The 20,808-nt window shown below is 37.9% G+C and overlaps 1 protein-coding gene and 4 non-coding genes across 5 annotated transcripts; 2 read left to right on the top strand and 3 right to left on the bottom strand.

Moving 5' to 3' along the window:
* Window positions 1-7,998: 7,998 nt before the first annotated feature.
* LOC112157962 (gastrula zinc finger protein XlCGF8.2DB) lies at window positions 7,999-9,350 on the top strand. The gene has a single exon (XM_024291087.2). It carries the CDS (start codon window positions 8,365-8,367, stop codon window positions 9,214-9,216), a length of 852 nt encoding a protein of 283 aa, XP_024146855.2. The 5' UTR covers window positions 7,999-8,364; the 3' UTR covers window positions 9,217-9,350.
* A 3,398-nt stretch (window positions 9,351-12,748) lies between these two features.
* Window positions 12,749-12,821, top strand: trnar-ccg. Its single transcript has one exon. It is a non-coding gene; the product is annotated as a tRNA-Arg (tRNA).
* A 2,607-nt stretch (window positions 12,822-15,428) lies between these two features.
* Window positions 15,429-15,501, bottom strand: trnar-ccg. Its single transcript has one exon. It is a non-coding gene; the product is annotated as a tRNA-Arg (tRNA).
* A 3,705-nt stretch (window positions 15,502-19,206) lies between these two features.
* Window positions 19,207-19,279, bottom strand: trnar-ccg. The gene has a single exon. It is a non-coding gene; the product is annotated as a tRNA-Arg (tRNA).
* Window positions 19,280-19,734: 455 nt separating this feature from the next.
* Window positions 19,735-19,807, bottom strand: trnar-ccg. Its single transcript has one exon. It is a non-coding gene; the product is annotated as a tRNA-Arg (tRNA).
* Between the last annotated feature and the right edge of the window lie 1,001 nt (window positions 19,808-20,808).

The raw sequence follows: 20,808 nt of genomic DNA, 5'->3' as shown, positions 1-20,808 counted from the left end.
GGCTCCATCATCGGCTGCAAGCAGGACACCTTTGAAGCTGTGGTGGAGAGGAGGACCCTCAACAAGCTCCTATCCATCATGGATAACCAAGACCATCCTCTCCACCCAGTCCTGGACAAACAACAGAGCGCCTTCTCCAAAAGACTCCGACAACTCCGCTGTTCCAGGGACCGCTACAAGAAATCATTTCTGCCACATGCAATAAGACTGTATAACTCATCATCGCTCTGTAACAGATAACCCACAAACGGACTTTTTACATGACTCTCTCACTACTGCCTCAATTTGCACACTCCCTTTATTATTTTCTGCACATGTACAATTTGCACAATTTGCTCTTGTTTTTATTGTATATTATTTTTTCCTTATTTTTTGTAAATATTGCTTTTTTGTCTGTATATGCCTGATGCTGCAACAGCCTAATTTCCCAACCTGGGATGAATAAAGTATTGCTATTCTATTCTATATTCTATATATAAGAAATATAAACACTAAGTTTGAGTATCTCTTTCTAATGTATGTATATATGATTTATAATTCTACAAGTATATTATATTAATTTCTATCTATATATTAGAAATAGGAGACTGAGTTTGATTATCTCTATCTACCTCTCTAATAATATATGATTTATAATTCTGTAAATATATTGCATATATTATATTTGTATCTTTCTCTTTATCTTTCTAAAATAAAACTGTGTTCATATATATTGAAATAGCTGAGTCGTTTATTTGTTTTTTGCTTCTATTACTGTTAAGCCCAGAATAAATAATAAATTATGCCAACCCATGTGTACTGGATCATAGCTATATGATGTTTGCAACAAAAAAAATGTGAAAATCAGTTGAGTATTCAGCGAGTTATGATCGATTAAGCGCGAGGACTCTTGTTGCGCCTGTCAAACAGATCACAACAAGTGGACAGGGCGACCGGTCCAAGATGGCGGCCCCGCGGCTCGTCAGCGCCAATAGGAAGTAGCGGTCGATGCGGCATCTACTCTCTAGGCTAAGGCGTTATCTAGCAGCGTTAGCTTGTGCTGAGAGGACGGCGGTGTTTCGTTGGGACGTTCGAGAGGTTTCTACAGAGATGTAGCGATACGTGGTTCGGTTCTGAACAATCCTCTTTAGCTAAAGTGTCGTAAATGAGTGAATGCGTGTTGAACGTAAAGACAACGTGGCTGTGATTGTGAGACTAGCAGATGATCGGAGCTGCTGCTGTTCAGAGGACTTTGGTGTTTGTTGGAGCTGAAGATCTTTTGCAGCTGCAGGAACCATGTCTTCATTTGCTCAGAAAGAGTCTGTCAGCGAGCAACTTTCTGCTGCTGAAGGAACCTTCAGACGCCGTGAAGGAACCATCGTCCAGAACGAGAATGAGGAGCTCTGTGGTCAGCGCAGACTGCTGGATATCACCTGGAACCCGCAGCTTCAGCTCCACTGCACAGGTATGTTCACTGCAGACAAACATCCATCAACATCTTTCTTCTCCTCGTCTGAGCTGCTATCTGGATCCAGACTGTGCAGCTGGATAGCTCCAGTATGGATCCCGTTTTAGTTTCACCTCTAATGCTGCACTATACCTTATTCCTGAAGAAAAAGACACTATGAGGGGAAAAACTGTTTTTGACAACTAATATAATTCGGTAAAGCTAGAAAGATATTCACAGATTCAGACTTTCGGGCTCAATAGCTCTTCAGTTCAAATATGACAGCAAGTATCTCAATCGTATTATATAAAGATGCTTCTTTGCTTTTGATTAGTCAGTACAGAACGTTTGGTGATTGTAGCTTCAATATTCCAAGAACTATTACATTTTTCATGTTTCATATATTTATTAAAAAAATGATTCAATCTAAAATAATGACGTAAACAAAGAATGGCTTTTCCCCCTAAATCTTTAATGCAGCATGAATATAGGGACAAATCTCCATCACCAGTTCACATAAATGCAGACATTTATTCGTTTTTGAGCGATTATTGATCTCTCAGAATGGCCTTTTCTTTCTTGTACTTGTAGACGTCCCTTAGCAGCCGTCTCTCCATCTGCAGGTCGAAGAGAAAACGTCTCATTACATGGGAAAAACAATATTTTTTATTTTGAAATGGATGTGTAGGTGACTTTCTGTGTGGATATAAGACGACCGATATATATTTTAATTATCTTTAAAAAAATTTGAAGATAAAGATATAAAACCATGATCAGTTTCATTTAAAATAGTCATTAGTTTTTGGTGCCATAATTCAAATGAATTTGCATTTCAGGGAGAGCAGGGAGACTTTGGGCGTTCATTACAGTAGCTGTGTCATAAAGAAACACAATTTTAATCTTAAATTATTGCATATATGTGTGTTTATATATTTGTTCTCCATCATTAGAAAAATGCTACAAGAACATTTTAGAAACAGTTTTAATTGGAGTTTGTTTTTAGGCTAAACATTGACATTCTCATTCAGAATAATCACAATACAAAATATAAACATAAAGAAAAACAATTGTAACATAAATATATAAGTAAAGGTTTAAAGTATTGTAGAATTGTTAACAAACTCTGAGAAAATTTGGGGTCAAAGGGAGAAAAAACCCTGGTTCTCTCCCGAACTTTCAGATCTAGTTCATCAACGTAATGTTGCTTGGACTAAAGCCAGGAAGACTGATTCTTCAAAAGACTAGACTGTCTTTAGGCAACTAAGAAACAAATGAACTGCTCATATTAAAAAGGCAAAATCCGAATATTACTAACTGAAAATCTTAACAAACCTCAGAAATTTTGGAAAGCAATTAAATAGTTATCTGTGAACAAAATCCCCCAGACTCTCCCCACATTTATTTCTAAAGATTCAAATACAGTATATGAAAAAAGTGAAATTTTTAATTGTTTTAATCAACATTTTGCAACGTCTGGTTCTGTATTTCACTCTGTAAAGACCTCTGTTCCCCCATGCAAAAACTCATATATATATTATCTGGTGAACCTTTTTCATTTTTACCGTTTAACGTAGAGCAAATTCATAATACTTTCAAATCCCTGAAACCCCCCTGGGCCAGATGGGATAGAGCCTGTCTTTTTAAAAATGGCTGCTGATTTTATTGCACTGCCTCTTACCACTCTTTTTAACTTAACCATCACAAATTGTGAAATTCCCTCAGTGTGGAAGTCGGCATTTGTTACTCCTCTGTTAAAAGGAGGCGACTCAGCAGTCATAAGACCGATATCAAATCTATGTGTCCTTGCAAAAATTCTGGAATCACTTGTGTGTGACCAACTCAGAGACTTTCTATGCTCAAACGAGCTTCTGTCAAAACTGCAATCAGGATTTAGAGAAAAGCACAGCACCGTCACTGCTGCCTCAAAAGTGACCAATGACATACTTGGAACTCTAGACAAAGAGCAAAGCTGGTGCTCTTTTTATAGATCTGTCAAAAGCATTTGACCCAATGGATCACACAATTGTAAAGCAAAAACTCATGAACTTGGGTCAGTCAGAGTTTGCAGTGTCTTGGTTTGCTAATTATTTGAGAGGCAGAACCCAAAGTGGTAAACATTCTGCTCTCCTTGGCTTGTTTATATAAAAATGGGGTCATCTGGACCCCACAAAACAGTTTTTTTTAACGATTGTCAATCTTTACTGGTGTCCAATGACGGACATGAAGTCTTGTCCACCTTTGTCATGGAAGGACGAACGCCTCAATGTAAGGGTGGGGTTATCTGGACCCCATAAGAGAGCACAAAAACATGATGCTTTGTGTTCTGAATTTGTGAATGTCCACAAGGGGGTGCCACAGGGCTCAGTATTGGGACCGCTTTTATGTATAATCTACGTCAATGAACTGGGACAAAATGTATATGAAGCGTGTACACACCTTTACGGCGATGACACAATTATTTACTGTTTTGGTTCATCCCCCTCAATATCACAATCTCAAAAGAAAGCTTTTGATATTGTGAAACATATCCAATTAAAATCACTTTTAAATGCTGACAAAACAAAACTAATGTTGTTTTCACATCACAGAAAAAGACCACAACTTAGGAGAAAAAAGGCTTTTTTCTGCTTCGCTCCGTCCTTATGTAATTTGCTTCAAAAGGACTCGCAGCAAAGAGAACTTATCTCCATAAATGTTTTTAAAGATTGCTCTAGGTTAAGAACACTTGAGACTGCTTCTTCAAACTGTACAGGCACAGCTGCTGCACAACATGAGAGAAAGGTGCAGAGAAACTCTGGAAATGTTGAACCTTTCCACTTTCTGTGGAGAACATGGAAATCTGAGGATTAATATCATTATGCTGTTTTTTTAAAGTTTAAAAATTTTCACTAGTATGTTTAGATCAATACACACATATTTGTGTTTTTATGAGCAGCGAGGACCAAAAGTTAATTTGTGTTTCACAGCTCTATTCAAGTTAAACGACAGCACAGCAACATTGTATATAGTGATGATGAAGTATTTTCCTGTAGCATCTGTTACAATAAAAAGAGTTGGAATCTGAGAATGTAAAGATACTTTTTAGACGCTTTTCAAAACAAGATTATGTTAAAACATGGCAACTTTTGTCGCAACGTTTCACAAAAGCTGCCACAACATCAGGCATTTGTTCAGAAAATAGCTGAAAATAAACCTCGTTCTTGTGATATACTGTATATCGTATTGTGATATTAAATATTTTACATCGGGATAACTTTTTTTTCCATATTGCCCAACACTACTTAGTATTCATGTTTGTGTTCTCATCAATGTGCAGTTTTCCAGCCCGGAGGGAAAGTCCGGCTCTGCTGAATCTTTGATATAAGAGTTCTGAATGACTCTGACTTAACAGAGTTACCAATTACCAATCATGCTCCAGAATACCACTAGAATCCAGCAGACACTTGTGGATGAGAACGCTCAGAAACAAAGCCTTTGAGGCTGATTAAACTGAAACTGTTAAGGATTGCACCACAATTTACACTAAGAAGCTTTAACACAGTTGAAACTGCTCTCTGATTCGTTGCACAGCTTGTGTTGCATTCACTAAATCTAGGAAAATACAAAACTACCATCATCATGAATGTTACAGGGCAAGTCTGAGCAAAAAAAAAAAAAAAAAAACCATCAGAGCTTGAAGATAATTATTTGGGGCTAGAGCCGGGAATGTCCAGGCCAGGCGATGCCACTGCTCATCACTCAAACAACACATAAGAAGTCATGCAGGAGAGAAGCTTTTGACTATTTTATTGGTTATGTAAGGGATAATACCCGACGAAGTGTGTGTTATGATGAATTAACGCACGACGTGGAGGCCGGAACTGGTTGCTTCCGCGAAGTGCATTAATTTCTCATAATTCACATTTCGGAGGGCATTATCCCCGTATACCATGGTCACTTACGATCAAAATAATTATTCAACCACTATTAAGTTCCTTATTCTTGTTATTTCTTTGGTTTAGGTTGCTTCTTCCACAAAAAGCGGCCTATTTGATACGGGATGCAGTTTGTTGTCACAGTGACACGGCAACGCGACAGAGAACTCTACTGCAGTGGAAAAATGTTGCACTTTTGAATGGAAGACTCTGACAAATAAAATAACAGGACAGGACACAACTGGAAGAACTACTATATTCTGCATCTAAAATGAAAGTTTTTTTTTTTTGCTGATCATCACTAGCTCTGTGTAGAAATTGAGTGGTCTGTTAGACTGGGGGCGGAGCTGTCAAGTCAGATTCTTCCTGGAGGGAGTGGTTCACATCGTGCTGACATTGGCGCGTTTATACCTGCTCGTTTTTGAGGGTATGGAAGGGGCTGCTGCAGACAGCGCAGGCTTTTTTAGAGGATTACTCTCAAGTGCATGAACAGATCAAAATGCCACTTTAGGGTTCTCTAAAGTGAGGGATAAATAGTAAAATGCATTTAAAACCACAAAAAGTAGAATTTTTATGGTAGGGCCCCTTTAACACAAAACACAAAACACTGAAACCACGTCAAGAAATACACAGTAAAATGTGCAAAACAAAATGGAACAAAACCAAAAAGCAAAAAACAAACACTTGTATTCACAGTAAAGGTTGGCATTTAAGCATCCTAACTTTGAGAAGCTGATCTGGTTTCTTCTGTCACTAATGATCTGCTCTGTTTTTAGAAAATATCCTCACAGTTCTCTGGGTCCTGTGCAGCTTTTTTATGTAGCTGTTTCTAGATGAAATTGTTCTCTTGAAGACTACATTCTTTGCATCCATCACATTTTGCTTCATGGACTTAAATTAGGAAAAAACTCAATTCAGAAAATCCAAAGGCGCGAGGACTTACAAGGCTCTAGGTAAAATAGTGCAACAGAGAGACAGGAGCAGACAAAGGAGCAGCTGGCAGCATGAGGTCTAGAGTGGTTAGCTGGAGGTCGGGCTGAGAAGGTTAGCTGGAGGTCGGGCTGAGCAGGTTAGCTGGAGGTCGGGCTGAGCAGGTTAGCTGGAGGTCGGGCTGAGCAGGTTAGCTAGAGGTTAGGCTGAGCAGGTTAGCTGGAGGTTGGGCTGAGCAGGTTATCTGGAGGTTGGGCTGAGAAGGTAATCTGGAGGTTGGGCTGAGAAGGTAATCTGGAGGTCGGGCTGAGCAGGTTATCTGGAGGTCGGGCTGAGCAGGTTATCTGGAGGTCAGGCTGAGCAGGTTATCTGGAGGTTAGGCTGAGTGGCGAACAGAACAGGGAGACAAGCTGGCAACGTGGACAGAGCAGCTGAGTTGATTGACTGCAGTGTAATGATCCAGCAGAAAGTGAAGGGCAGATATCTATAGGAGCTGTCAAAGGTGGAGAGAATCTCAGATGATCCTCTATAAAAGTGAAATGGTTCCAGATTTTACTAGAGTCACTCATTTTTTTCACCTTTATGTTTTTTATTGTTGATGTAGTTTGCAATGTGCCCACCCTCACTCTACCACTCCAGAGTGTGGGTGTGTGTATATATATATATATATATATATATATATATAAATATATATAATGTCTATGAATCAAACAAGTGTGCTTGAAGACAAAAAAGAGAGGTTGAAAAAAAGTAAAAAAAACATAAAAAGAACCGGGTCTCAGAAGGAGCTGGCTCATGTAATTCTCTCCAAAGAGCCGGGTCTAAGAGCATTTTTTTATTTATTTTTTATTTATTTTTTATTTATTTTTTTTTTTTATTTTACCAGGAAATCCCATTGAGACTACATCTCTTTTTCAAGGGAGACCTTGGCCAAAAGGCATCAATACAAAATAAAATACAGTTATTCGTGACCGACCCATCACTGCAAACCAATAGAGACACTTGTCAGTTTCAAATGTTTAATAACAGTTATTGATCCCTGACATCCGAATCTGTGAGTTTCCTGCTAGCTTGGCTGAACTGTTTTTGTTAGTTTCCTGCTTGAACTGCTGCCGTATTCTGCTGAGCTTTATGGTAATAACATGGCATGATCCTTTCATGACATACAGACTTCTAGTACAGTATTTATCCAGGATAATATGTCTTAAATATAAAGCACGGATCCAAAAAATAATCTATTAAATATGTGATACTGATGGAGAGAGAACAGCCAATACCGATCAAGTCATCAACCGTGTGATTAGGCACGATTTTTTTTTAATTAAATCATGTGATCAGATCAGGACATCCCTAATTTTTCTATTAAAAATTTGAACTTTGGAATTGTTTTTGATATTTATTGTTGTTTATTGTTGTTTGATGATGCATACATTTATATGAGTATATGAGGCTTCTTTCTGTGTTTGTGTCCCTGCAGTTCTCCCACAAGATTATGGGACTGAAGAAGATTTCTGGAACGAGCAAAGGAACTTCACAGTGGAACAAGAGGAACCAGAACCTCTACACATTAAAGAGGAACAAGAGGAACCAGAACCTTTACACATTAAAGAGGAACAAGAGCAACCAGAACCTCTACAGATTAAAGAGGAACAAGAGGAACTAGAATCTCTGCAGATTAAAGAGGAACCGGAGGAACCAGAACCACCACAGTATGAAGAGAAATGGAGGGAACCAGAACCTCTACAGATTAAAGAGGACATAGAGGAGCTCTGCATCAGTCAGGATGAAGAGCAGCTTGATCTGAAGCAGGAGACTGAAACCTTGATTGAAATTCCTATTTATGAGGAAAATGAGAACAGTGAAGAAGATGGAAACAATCAACAGAGCTTTAATGGAAGTGATTGTGAAGATGAAGAACCCAGTTCAAGTACTTATAAAGAGATAGACCCACAGAGCAGACAACAGACAACAGTCTGTAAAGAATGCGGTGAAACTTTTAGTTACTTTCACTTGGGAATCGAAAAAAAATGGAAGCCTTTTGCTTGTAGAGAATGCACCAAAAGTTGTAATAAATTTACTAATCTGAAATCACACATGAGAACCCAAACAGGAGAAAAGCCTTTTTCTTGTAAAGAATGTGACAAAAGTTTTAGTCAGATGCATAATCTCAAAACACACATGAGAATTCATACAGGAGAAAAGCCCTTTTCTTGTAAAGATTGTAATAAATGTTTTAGTCAATTAAGTCATCTCAAATCACATCTGAGAACTCACACAGGAGAGAAGCCCTTTTCTTGTAAAGAATGTAATAAAAGTTTTAGACTAGTGTCAGATTTAAAAGCACACATAAGAATTCATACAGGAGAGAAGCCTTTTTTATGTAAAGAATGTGACATGAGTTTTAGTCAAATTTCTAATCTCAAAACACACATGAGAACTCACACCAAAGAGAAGCCTTTTACTTGTAAAGAATGTGACAGAAGTTTTAGTCACATGCATAATCTCAAAGCACACATGAAAATTCATACAGGAGAGAAGCCCTTTTTGTGTCAAGAATGCGATAAAAGTTTTAGACACAAATCTGATTTAAAAACGCACATGAGGACTCATACAGGAGAGAAGTCTTTTTCTTGTCAAGAATGTGATGCAAGTTTTAGTCAAATTTCTAATCTCAAATCACACATGAGAACTCACACAGGAGATAAACCCTTTTCTTGTAAAGAATGTGACAGAAGTTTTAGTCAAATAAATAATCTCAAAAGACATATGAGAATTCATACAGAAGATAAACCTTTTTGCTGTCCAGAATGTAATAAAAGTTTTAGACAAAAATATGATTTAAAAACACACATGAGAACTCATACAGGAGAGAAGTCTTTTTCTTGTCAAGAATTTGATACACAAAACTCTGCAGAGAACTTCTGCAGCATGCATGTGCACACATAGGGCCTTAGGGGTGCTTGAGCACCTGCCCTTTTTGCCTCTTATTAAAACATGCCCTAGTACGCTGTTATATGTTTTTTTGTTTTTAATTTGCATTTATATTAATTAACTCTTGTAAGTGATATAAGAAAAAAAAATCGTTGCTACAAAATCCTGCCGGTGTTCTATCGTACTTCAAATCCTCTCGGACTTGGAGAGAGGGAGAGAGGGAGCAAGAGAAACTTTTTTTCTGCCTCCTCCTCGGAGAACTAAAGAGATGTGAGAGTGAAGCATCTTAAACTGGTGAGTTCTGGTCTAGCTAGTCACCGTTCACTGGTTCAACAAGCTTTGAATGAGGTTATATTTCAGAAAAACGCTCTATATTAGTCCAGGAGTCCCTTTCTAGTTTAGTCAGACGGCTGAGCGCGGAGCCTCAAGTCAGAACACAGATCATGCAGGGACAGGAAGTTGAGCAGTAAGTACAAAGTAAAATACAGGGGGATTTTCAAAATAAAAGAACCATATTCATAGTGAATTCATAGCTTCCTCACTACAGGTCTGAAACTCAATTAATCTGTTTTGTGTCACATTGTTGAATTAAAAAGGTCTTCTTTAAATTCTATTTGATTCAGTTTCTCATTGTTTTGTATTCAAATCTTTAAAATTATAACAAAATCATGTGTTTGGAAGACAAGATGCAAAAGAGAGTTTTTTTGCTGGCCGTGAATATAGAACTAGTCACTTTGGTTTCAGCTGTCAAAACCAGGAAAATGTGATTAAACCCAAAATACAGGGAACTGGGCTTGTTGGTAGAACGTAAACATTTAATAAATACACTAAAATAGAACAAAAACACACAGAGAAATAAAGAGAGGAAACGCAGATGAACTGACAATGTAGAATGGAAAATCAGATACTTTGATACACTGAAGACAATGAACAGAATTGAAAACAGCTGTAGATGATCAACATGAAGCTGAAGTGACTGACAGGAGACAGAATTTGACTAAAACTTCAAACTAAAATCCTCACAACAGTCTGATAATAACATTAAATATGAATAATTTTAGCTTCTGGAGATGAAAGTTGTTGCATCTGTGTTTAAAATATGATGATTTATACTAAACTTGATTTGTGTTGATTCTCATGCATCACAATGCCAAAGTGTTGCCCAGTGTTTTAATGGTGAAGATTTTTTCCAAGTCTATAAAAATAAATTGTTTTCATAAAAAAATACACTTGCATCACTTTCACCAACACGGGTCATGTAGCTGAGTAGTTATTTCCTAATGTGTGTATATATATATATATTATTTTTTTTGTTAATTTCTGTATTTTTTAAAGCATAAGATATGAGTTTTTGTTGCCCTTCTCCAACTTTAAGCCCCTGCTCCCAAAAATCTTGTGCACGTCCCTGCTCTGCCATGAACGACATTGAGTTTACTTAAGAAGGAAATAATGTAAACAAAAGATTTTTTTTTCTTTTTTTATCATGAAATAAATTGGAATTTAACACCATCTTGTACCTATAGATAGAAAACGTGTTTCATTTTGATGATTTCCTTTTATCTTTAAAAAAATAGTTCTGTGTCTTTGAAAATGTTGATGTTAGAACTCCTGGGGTTCCACCCTAATCTGCTAATTTACTCCAAAAACATTGCAAAAGGTTTTTTGGAGCACCTTATGGTGTCCTTGGCTGACAAATTCCCAGCACTTATAGAAGTTCCCAAAGCTACTTCAGTGACCATTTTTATTACAAATCAATTATTTGTACACGCTTAGTGCGTTCTCTCTTAAACGGTGTGTACATAGCATCAGAGTTAAATCTTCATCTCTTCAACGACTTTTATAAGTTTAAGGGTTCCATGTGTTTCGTGCAACAAAAATACATTGTTGATTTGAGTTTTAAAGAAATGTTGTTAAACAACAATCAAAAAAAATGTTAAGCTTTTGTTGGTTGATTTAAATAAGTTGATTTTTTTTTGCTATAATTATTTTAAAGTTGCTTAGTTGACTATTGTATTTGTAGTTCATGGTAGTTGTTTAAGTCTGTGTTACCATGACAACACTAGAAATATTTTGTATACATCTCTAATTTTAACACTTTATGTGATGATTGAACAAGTTATTTTATTGTTTTAAACTTAAACTGACTTCATATATTGATGAGTCATGTCAGCAAGTAACTATTTAATGAAGAAAACAAAGATATATAAGGAGTCAGATAAAGAGTCTGACTGGTGTTTGTGTTGTTGTGATTCCTGTTTTGTATCAGAGATTAGAAGTGTTTCTCTGTTCTTTTTAGTCGTCAGTGTTCTGTTCCAATCTTTCCTGTGAAGAATAAAGTGGACGTGAACATCAGTCAGAAGTGTGGAGTCTTTCCCACAGTGTGGCTTTCTGCTGTTTGTTGGTTCTCTGCAGGTTCCAAAGCTGGACTCCTCAAGTCCAGTTCTGACTGCTGAACTCAGGACTGAGCTCAGATCACAGAGCTCCATCAGGAGGTGTGAAGAAGACTGAAGTCAACAAACTGCTTCTCTGTGCTTTTCTCATCCGTCTGAGTGCAGCAGTAGCTTCAGCTCTGCTGGTAGAAGCAACAAGCTGCTGGAGGTTCATCCTCATCCCTATCAGGTTTCAATGTTAGTCTAAAGGGGCGGGGCTTACAAACAAAACCACATACAAACATGTCAACATGTACACAATGCAACCACAGTTATTCAGAGAAACCAGCACACTTAGAGCATTCATTCTGTCTCACAAACTGTGTAAAGGTGAGCTGACACCTGAGCTCAGGTGAGTGTTTATGATCTACTGAGGTGGATGATGATGGAATGGAAAAAGAGGAAGAGTGTCCGGTCACCCTCACACCAAGATCCACATTAAAGCAGCAGCACCCAGCTAACAGAACAGAACATGGTTACCCACAATGCACCTGTACAGTACAGCTTCTGCAGCAGACAGGCTCTTTCCAATCACTTTATTACTTTAATCTTTTTCAAGACTTTCAAAGACTTTTCTTCAATATTTAAAACATCAAATGAAAATCTTTGACAATCCAGTTGATGAGAAGAAGCAGAGAAATCCATGAGAGTCAAAACGTGGAGGTTGTCCTTCAATGAGGATCTGATGAAGATCAGACTCTGATGTCACTGATGTTCTGCTGCTGATGGGCTGGATGTGGGTCCTGGTGCTTCAGGATGAGTTCATGCAGATCTAGAAATCCACTATGATGATCCTCCTTGGAGAATTTCAAAATAAAAGACTTACTGGATGATCAATACTTTTAACTTGGAGTTTCTGTCAATAAATCCTATTGATCAATAAATCCTAAATGATTGGTGTCAAGTCTAAAAAAAAAGAAGTGAAAGTGCTGACTCAGCACAGATCAAAGGAGACAGAGATGATTTCCTGGAATGAAGAAAACATCAAACATCATGATGTGATCTGGAACTGAGCTGTTCTTCACAAGATCCTCACAAACATGGAAACTGCTTCTGATGTTGCTAGTGAGATCTGATGGATCAGAACCAGACTTCTGTCAGCTCTGTGGCTTTTTAGAGACCATGTGGCCTAATGGACAAGGCGTCTGAGTCCGGATCAGAAGATTGAGGGTTCAAGTCCCTCCATGGTTGGAATGAGCAGATCATCTTTGCAGTTCAATGAAAAGATCAACCAAGAAGGCTGTGCCAAATTAGAATTTTAGTCAATATATGTGAACCTTGACAATTACCATAAAATGGAAGAAAGTGCAAACAAAAGTACAGAAAAGAGAAATAAAGTAAATTCAAAACAAAATAAAATGAAGTAAGGACAAAAAAAAAAAACAGGCATGCAAGTGGAGGAGAATATACTGTATAAGCTAAGGTACAATTTATATCAATTATCTTGTAAGAATTCTAACTAAACAGTTCTGGTTTACTTTTCCTGTTGACTCTTATGTGCTCAACTTCAGCTACAAACACCATTTCATTCAACCACACCTCAAAATTTGGGACTGAAGGAGAATTCCATTGTAACAAAATGAGTTTCTTTGCAGCCTGCATAACTATCATGATTAATTTTTTTCTGGTGACAGGAACAAGATTTTAAAGAAACAGGTGATCCAAGTACTGCTAGTGTACTCTCCAAAGGCACATTCTTCCCACATTGATTAGTAAACCAATTCAATACTTGGAGCCAATACGTTTTCAAAGCTGGGCAATGCGACTGTATGCGAATGTACTTTTATGGTATTGTTTAAAGTTTAGTTAACCATTGTGGTTGTAATTTATGTTGAGACAATGTTGTCCATGTCTGTTACCATGACAGCACTAAAATTATTACATGTCTCTAGTTCTAACACTTTGTGATTTTTAACCATCTCAATATTGTTTTTTTAATATAAAATAATGTCATGTTTATATCATGTTGACTCATGCTAGTCAATAACAGTTTTGTGATGAAATTTTTTTTTCTTAAAATTGTATTAAGAAAGAGTCAGATAAAGAGTGTGACTGGTGTTTGTGTTGTTGTGATTCCTGTTTTGTATCAGAGATTAGAAGTGTTTCTCTGTTCTTTTTAGTCGTCAGTGTTCTGTTCCAATCTTTCCTGTGAAGAATAAAGTGGACGTGAACATCAGTCAGAAGTGTGGAGTCTTTCCCACAGTGTGGCTTTCTGCTGTTTGTTCTATAGTCTAGAGACGCTACAGCAGCCTGTTAGTCCAATGAACGTGAAGAGTGACGCCATATTGGAAAGGTCAGTAAACAATGACACACGGCTTAACAGGGACAGTAAAATGATCATAAAATGATTCATTTTGGTTTGATTTTAAAAATATCAAAACTCTGATCAACATTAAAATAACATCCAGGTCGTGGTGTTGATGTTTTTATACAAAGTTCCACAGATGAACGACATTTCACAGTGAAAGTCCTTTATCAAACCCCACAGACTCTCACAGTGAGACACCTGCTGGATAGTCTTTATAACTGCATCTGGAGCTACTAGAAACTTCTTTGTTTTCTTTATTCTTTTTAAAGTGCTTGTTTATTCACATGAAACCTAAAGAAATGTCCTCAGAATGATGGAAACAGTATTTCTGCAGCATGAAGCTGTTCTGAAAGATTTTCTTCTTTAGTTCAGAGAAATCTCTCATTTGATGAGACGGAGGAACTGCAGCAAAGTTTTCTGGAAAAAATCCACATTTCAGTGGAACCATGTTGGAACTTTATCCATTAGGCCACATGGTCTGTAAGAAGCCACAGAGCTGACAGAAGTCTGGTTCTGATCCATCAGATCTCACTAGCAACATCAGAAGCAGTTTCCCTGTTTGTGAGGATCTTGTGAAGAACAGCTCAGTTCCAGATCACATCATGATGTTTGATGTTTTCTTCATTCCAGGAAATCATCTCTGTCTCCTTTGATCTGTGCTGAGTCAGCACTTTTAGTTTTTACCCTTTCGATCAATCATTTAGAATCAAATATTTATAGATATATATTATCTAGAACTTCTTTACATGATTCTGATGACCTTCATAAAGATGACTCCTCCTACTTTGGTTTGTGTCAAATGTATATCCGCTTCAACGAGCCGTCATGTGTTTCTGCTTCTCTTCAAGAACAGGTTTAGTCCGGTCGTGTATTCCAGGTTCTCTGCAGATAAACACAATGAAAGAGCTCAGCAGGAGCTTTATTTTGAAAAACCAGAGCTCTCCCTGAAACCTGAAACGTCTCCAGCTCACAAACAGAAAGTTCCATTCCTGATTCTCTCCATGGAGCTGCAGCCGTGCACGTGTGTGAAGAGTCCTGCTGACATGAGCATGTTCACATGAACATGTCAAGTTCATGCTAAAGAAGTCATGCTGTGGTTTGGTCTGGATTCCTCCATTTTCAAGTCTGCCATCGTCGTCTCTGTTCTTGACTCCCTTCTGTTTCTGTGAGTCCTGACAGCTGCTGCTAACCAGCAGACATCATGGATCATTTGGAGGAATGTGTGGCTGTTGGAGGTGCTGGAGACCTGCTGTAGCTCCCATCTGTTATCTTTGTCTAGACCCCTCTGTGGCAGCAGCTCTTACCTACGGTGCACCTCAGGGCTCCGACTTGGGTCCCCTCTGACCTCAGCTAAAAAATTTTTTAAAGGATTTTTATCACCTTTATGTCTTCTTAAACGCAAAAATTGCTCATAGAAACCACAGAGGCTCTTCTTGAAATCAACACAACTCTGAATTTTTCCTTGAATTGCAAAGATCATCATCTCATTCCAACCATGGAGGGACTTGAACCCTCAATCTTCTGATCCGGACTCAGACGCCTTGTCCATTAGGCCACATGGTCTGTAAGGAGCCACAGGGCTGACAGAAGTCTGGTTCTGATCCATCAGGTCTCACTAGCAACATCAGAAGCAGTTTCACACACATGACAATGGTGAAGTCTCTGACTCTACTCTCTGGGAGATTATTAAGGTGGTGATGAGAGGTCACATTATTTCCTTTAAATCTTCCAAAAAAAAGCACTTGACAACCAACTCAAAGAAATAGAAAAAATCCTCCTCCAGTTAGAAGAGGTATATAGATCCTACATTTGCAATCTGCCTTAAATAAAGTTTTGAAACGTAAATATGAACACAGCACTATCTTAAACAAATACATTAACAATCAGCTTTTTTCACAGAGACATTTTGAGTTTGGAGACAAACCGGAAAAACTATTGGCAGATAAACTCAGAGGTGAACAAGCAACACGAACCATTCATAAAGTCAAACTCTAATCTGGCAAAATGAGTAACAAAACAAAAGAAATAAACTCTTGCTTACAGACTTTTACAAAAATCTGTAATCTAGCGAAACCAAACCGTAAAGTCAATTTATGCAGCTTTTTCCATCAATTACCTATCGATGGGGTCAAATCAGGATCATCTTAAAGTGAACGGAAAAAACAGATTGAAAACTTGAAAATTAGACGTAACTGAAATTTTATCTTTGAAAATTTGAAAACAGAAAAAAAATGTTTTTAAAATTTGAAAAGTGAAAAAAAATGTTTTTAAAATCTGAAAAGTGAAAAAAAAGTTTTGAAAATTTGAAAAAAAATAAAAAGTTAAAATGAGAAAAAAACTGAATAGTTGAAATAAATATTTAAAAGTAATATATATATATATATACTGAAAATTTGATGAAATGATAATTGATGAATCTTCACTTTGAGTCCTCTGTTTTCAATTTCAATTTTGATTTTCAAGTTTTTGCTGCCAGGCTGAGCCTAATATTACATGGGGGCGGGGCTATGAGCTTATTGGCTACCGGGACGCGTTTCCCATAGAGGGACAGATGACTCCTCACTATGTCTGCTACACTTTTCACATGCACACATATTAATATTTTTTAAACTTTTCTCTCATTTTTTACTCTCACTGTTCAAACTTACATAGAAAAATGAGTCGAGCTTTAGAATGAAATCAAGGATCTGATCACCATGAAGATTTATGTGACTTTGCCGAGCTGCACGAGCCCCTTCTCTGTGAAAAGCGGCACGGAGTAGATTGTTTGATTGACAAGATCAACAGCAAAGTCGCACTTAAAAAACTCCACCAAACAGTGAGACTGTGAAAAGTACAACGCAATATTGGCGAAGTAAAACTGCACAGTAGAAATACTGCTCTCTCTAATTTGGATTGGAGTGGGGAACGCAGGCGGAAACAAGTCTTCAATATTTTTTTAATCAAATTTTCAATATTTATTTTAAGTTTTCAGTATATTTTGAAATTTCATTTTTTTATTTTATTTTTTATTTTTTTACATTTCCATTATTTTTATATTTTCAAATTCTCAATTTTTTTCAGTTAAAGTTTTGTCTATTTTTTATGTTTTCATTCAGTTTTTTCGCTCACTTAAAGTTGATCCCGATTTGGCCGCAAACCTATCACCCAACTAGACAAAAGCTTGAGGGATGAAATTGACTCTCCAATCTCACCTTTTACAATCAATCAAGACCTTGTCACTTTGAAAATCTTCTGATCCGGACTCAGACGCCTTGTCCATTAGGCCACATGGTCTGTAAGAAGCCACAGAGCTGACAGAAGTCTGGTTCTGATCCATCAGGTCTCACTGGCAACATCAGAAGCAGTTTCACACACATGACAATGGTGAAGTCTCTGACTGCAGATGGTTTTGGCAATGAATTTCATAAAGCTTTTCAAGATAAAAAAAAAAATCCTCTTATGTTAAGGATAAAAAATGAATCTGCTAAGAATAGAAAGCTACCAAAATCACCTTATGAAGGGGGGGCGGGAGAGATTTCAGATCCCTGGTGGATCGCCCGCGCTCCCACTCTTGGCCGTGGACCACGCCCCCGACACCATCCTGCATGTCTGAGTGAGAGTGATTCCTGCTGGGTCATCTGTCCTCCTGCTCGTGGACTGCACTTCTGCTTCATCTTGACTATGGACTTCATCATCACTCCTCCCTCAGCTTTATCTGAATGAACTCTTAGATTCGTAGTTGTAGAAGCTAATCTTTCTCTAACAGTTCTGGTATCGCCTGTCCGTCCTGGGATGGGATCTCTCCTTCATGTGGGAATCCCTAAGGTTTCTTCTTTTTTCCTGACTCAGGTTTTTTAGGAGTTTTTCCTTACCGGGAGGGAGGGTCTAAGGACAGGGATAACCAGTTTATGTAGTCTTAGTTTTTAACTATTGTTCATATATTATGACAAATTTTCTGCATCTGTAAAATTACCTGCATGAAGCTCAATGAGGCAAATTTCCTTTGGGATTTTGGGCTATAAAAATACAATTGAATTGAATGAAGCTATTATATGCTTGCTCCAGGAAAGAAAAAGATGACCCAGCAAATTACGACCCTATTGCCCTTCTATATTGTAACCATAAGATAGTGACAAAAACTTTAGCCACTAATCTAAAGAAAAACATTTCAACAATTATACATCCAAACCAAACAGGATTTATTCCAGGTAGTTTGTCATTTAGTAATGTTCATCTTTTGTTAAACACAATTTACTCAACTTCTAAAAATGACAATAACTACAAGTTTGTTATTAAGAATTCTATCAAAATATTAGGTCAAATTAGAAACTTGCTTAAATTACCAAATCTCTCAGTAAAGTCCCCAGTAACACATAATCCTTCATTTAAACCAGGAACGACGGATAAGGTGTTCTTGGACTGGAGAGAAAGGGAGTTAAAACTAACTGAGGATAACAGACTCGCCTTCTTTCATCAACTCCAACAAAGGTATCACTTACCCTCTTCACACTTATTTTGCTCCTTCAAGTAAGAAACTTTGTTCTGAAAAAATCCTCTAAGTTTCCTCTGAAACCACTGAACCACATTTATTTTGATACGCTTCTGAAAACAAATCCCAAACGTTTGGTCTCCCAGTTCGTTAAAGGATTCACGACTCCAGCAGACACTGATGGAATCAGAATACCTGTCCCGAGGACCTTGGTGTCATGCGTTCTCGCATTGCCCAGCTTTGAAAACGTATTGGCTCCAAATATTGAATTGGTTTACTAATCAATGTGGGAAGAATGTGCCTTTGGAGAGTACACTAGCAGTACTTGGATCACCGGTTTCTTTAAAATCTTGTTCCTGTCACCAGAAAAAACTAATCATGATAGTTATGCAGGCTGCAAAGAAACTCATTTTGTTACAATGGAATTCTCCTTCAGCCCCAAACTTTGAGGTGTGGTTGAACAAAATGGTGTTTGTGGCTGAAGTTGAGCACAGAAGAGTCAACAGGAAAAGTAAACAAGAACTGTTTAGTTAGAATTCTTACAATATAATTGATATAAATTGTACCTTAGCTTATACAGTATATTCTCCTCCACTTGCATGCCTGTTTTTTTTTTTGTCCTTACTTCATTTTATTTTGTTTTGAATGTACTTTATTTCTCTTTTCTTTACTTTTGTTTGCACTTTCTTCCATTTTATGGTAATTGTCAAGGTTCACATATATTGACTAAAATTCTAATTTGGCACAGCCTTCTTGGTTGATCTTTTCATTGAACTGCAAAGATGATCTGCTCATTCCAACCATGGAGGGACTTGAACCCTCAATCTTCTGATCCGGACTCAGACGCCTTGTCCATTAGGCCACATGGTCTGTAAGGAGCCACAGAGCTGACAAAAGTCTGGTTCTGATCCATCAGGTCTCACTAACAACATCAGAAGAAGTTTCCAAGTTTGTGAGGATCTTGTGAAGAACAGCTCAGTTCCAGATCACATCATGATGTTTGATGTTTTCTTCATTCCAGGAAATCATCTCTGTCTCCTCTGATCTGTGCTGAGTCAGCACTTTTAGTCCTTCAACCAGATCAATCATTTAGAATGAAATATTTATAGCTATCTATTTTCTAGAACCTTTGGTGCACCTCAGGGCTCTGAGTTGGATCCCCTCTGACCTCAGCAAAACATCTGTTTTTTAAACCATTTATATTATCTTTACCATCTTAAACAAAGTTTATTGAAAAGAAAAGTAGCTCTTCTTGAAGTCAACACAACTCTGAACTTCTTCTTTGATGATCTTTTCATTGAACTGCAAAGATGATCTGCTCATTCCAACCATGGAGGGACTTGAACCCCCAATCTTCTGATCCGGACTCAGACGCCTTGTCCATTAGGCCACATGGTCTGTAAGGAGCCACAGAGCTGACAGAAGTCTGGTTCTGATCCATCAGGTCTCACTAGCAACATCAGAAGCAGTTTCCATGTTTGTGAGGATCTTGTGAAGAACAGCTCAGTTCCAGATCACATCATGATGTTTGATGTTTTCTTCATTCCAGGAAATCATCTCTGTCTCCTCTGATCTGTGCTGAGTCAGCACTTTCACTTCTTTTTCTTTAGTCTTGACACCAATCATTTAGGATGTATTGATTAATAGGATTTATTGACAGAAAATCTAAAGTAAATTTATTGATCATCCAGTAAGTCTTTTATTTTGAAATTCCTCAAGGAGGATCATCACGGTGGATTTCTAGATCTGCATGAACTCATCCTGAATCCAAAAGAATCAAAGCCACTTCATTCACTCTTCATCAGCATGAAGATCCAGGTTTGATCCAGGCTTCCTGTGGTGGAGCGGTCGTCACCGTCAAGAAGCTGTTGGTGGTTTGATTCCAGGTGGAAGCTCCTCCTCCCTCTCTCACACTGACGTTTCTGATGTTCAGACTCATGGTTCAGCTGCAGAACTGTTAGAAGGTGCGTGGACTCATCAGATCTGGACCTCATGGTTCTGGTGGGAGCAGAAGAACTGCTTTGTTCTTCAGAAAGCTTTTTCCATGGCTCAGCAGTTTGACTGAAGCAGCTGAGAGTCTGGATGCAGACAGACCTCAGCAGCTCATCCAGAACGTCATGACAGCCATCAGGATTTGAAATTTAAGGGGACTTTTTTCAGCTCTCAGAACCAGAATCCTAAACTACAGGTCAGCTCTGTTCTCTTCTCCTGGTGAGGAACTTTGATTTGATGATGTCGACGTTTGAACTCCAATTCCCATCATTCCCTCTGTCAGCAGAGAACAATGAGCTTCCTTCAGGAATGAGTGAAGGTAGAAGGATCTTTCATTCTTCAGCAGCACCAGGACCCACATCCAGCCCATCAGCAGCAGAACATCAGTGACATCAGAGTGAGTGAGT

This window comes from Oryzias melastigma, linkage group LG24, assembly GCF_002922805.2.
Source record: "Oryzias melastigma strain HK-1 linkage group LG24, ASM292280v2, whole genome shotgun sequence".
Taxonomy (NCBI): Eukaryota; Metazoa; Chordata; class Actinopteri; order Beloniformes; family Adrianichthyidae; genus Oryzias; species Oryzias melastigma.
Note: the sequence above shows the minus strand (reverse complement) of the source record. Positions and strands in the feature narration are given on the sequence as shown.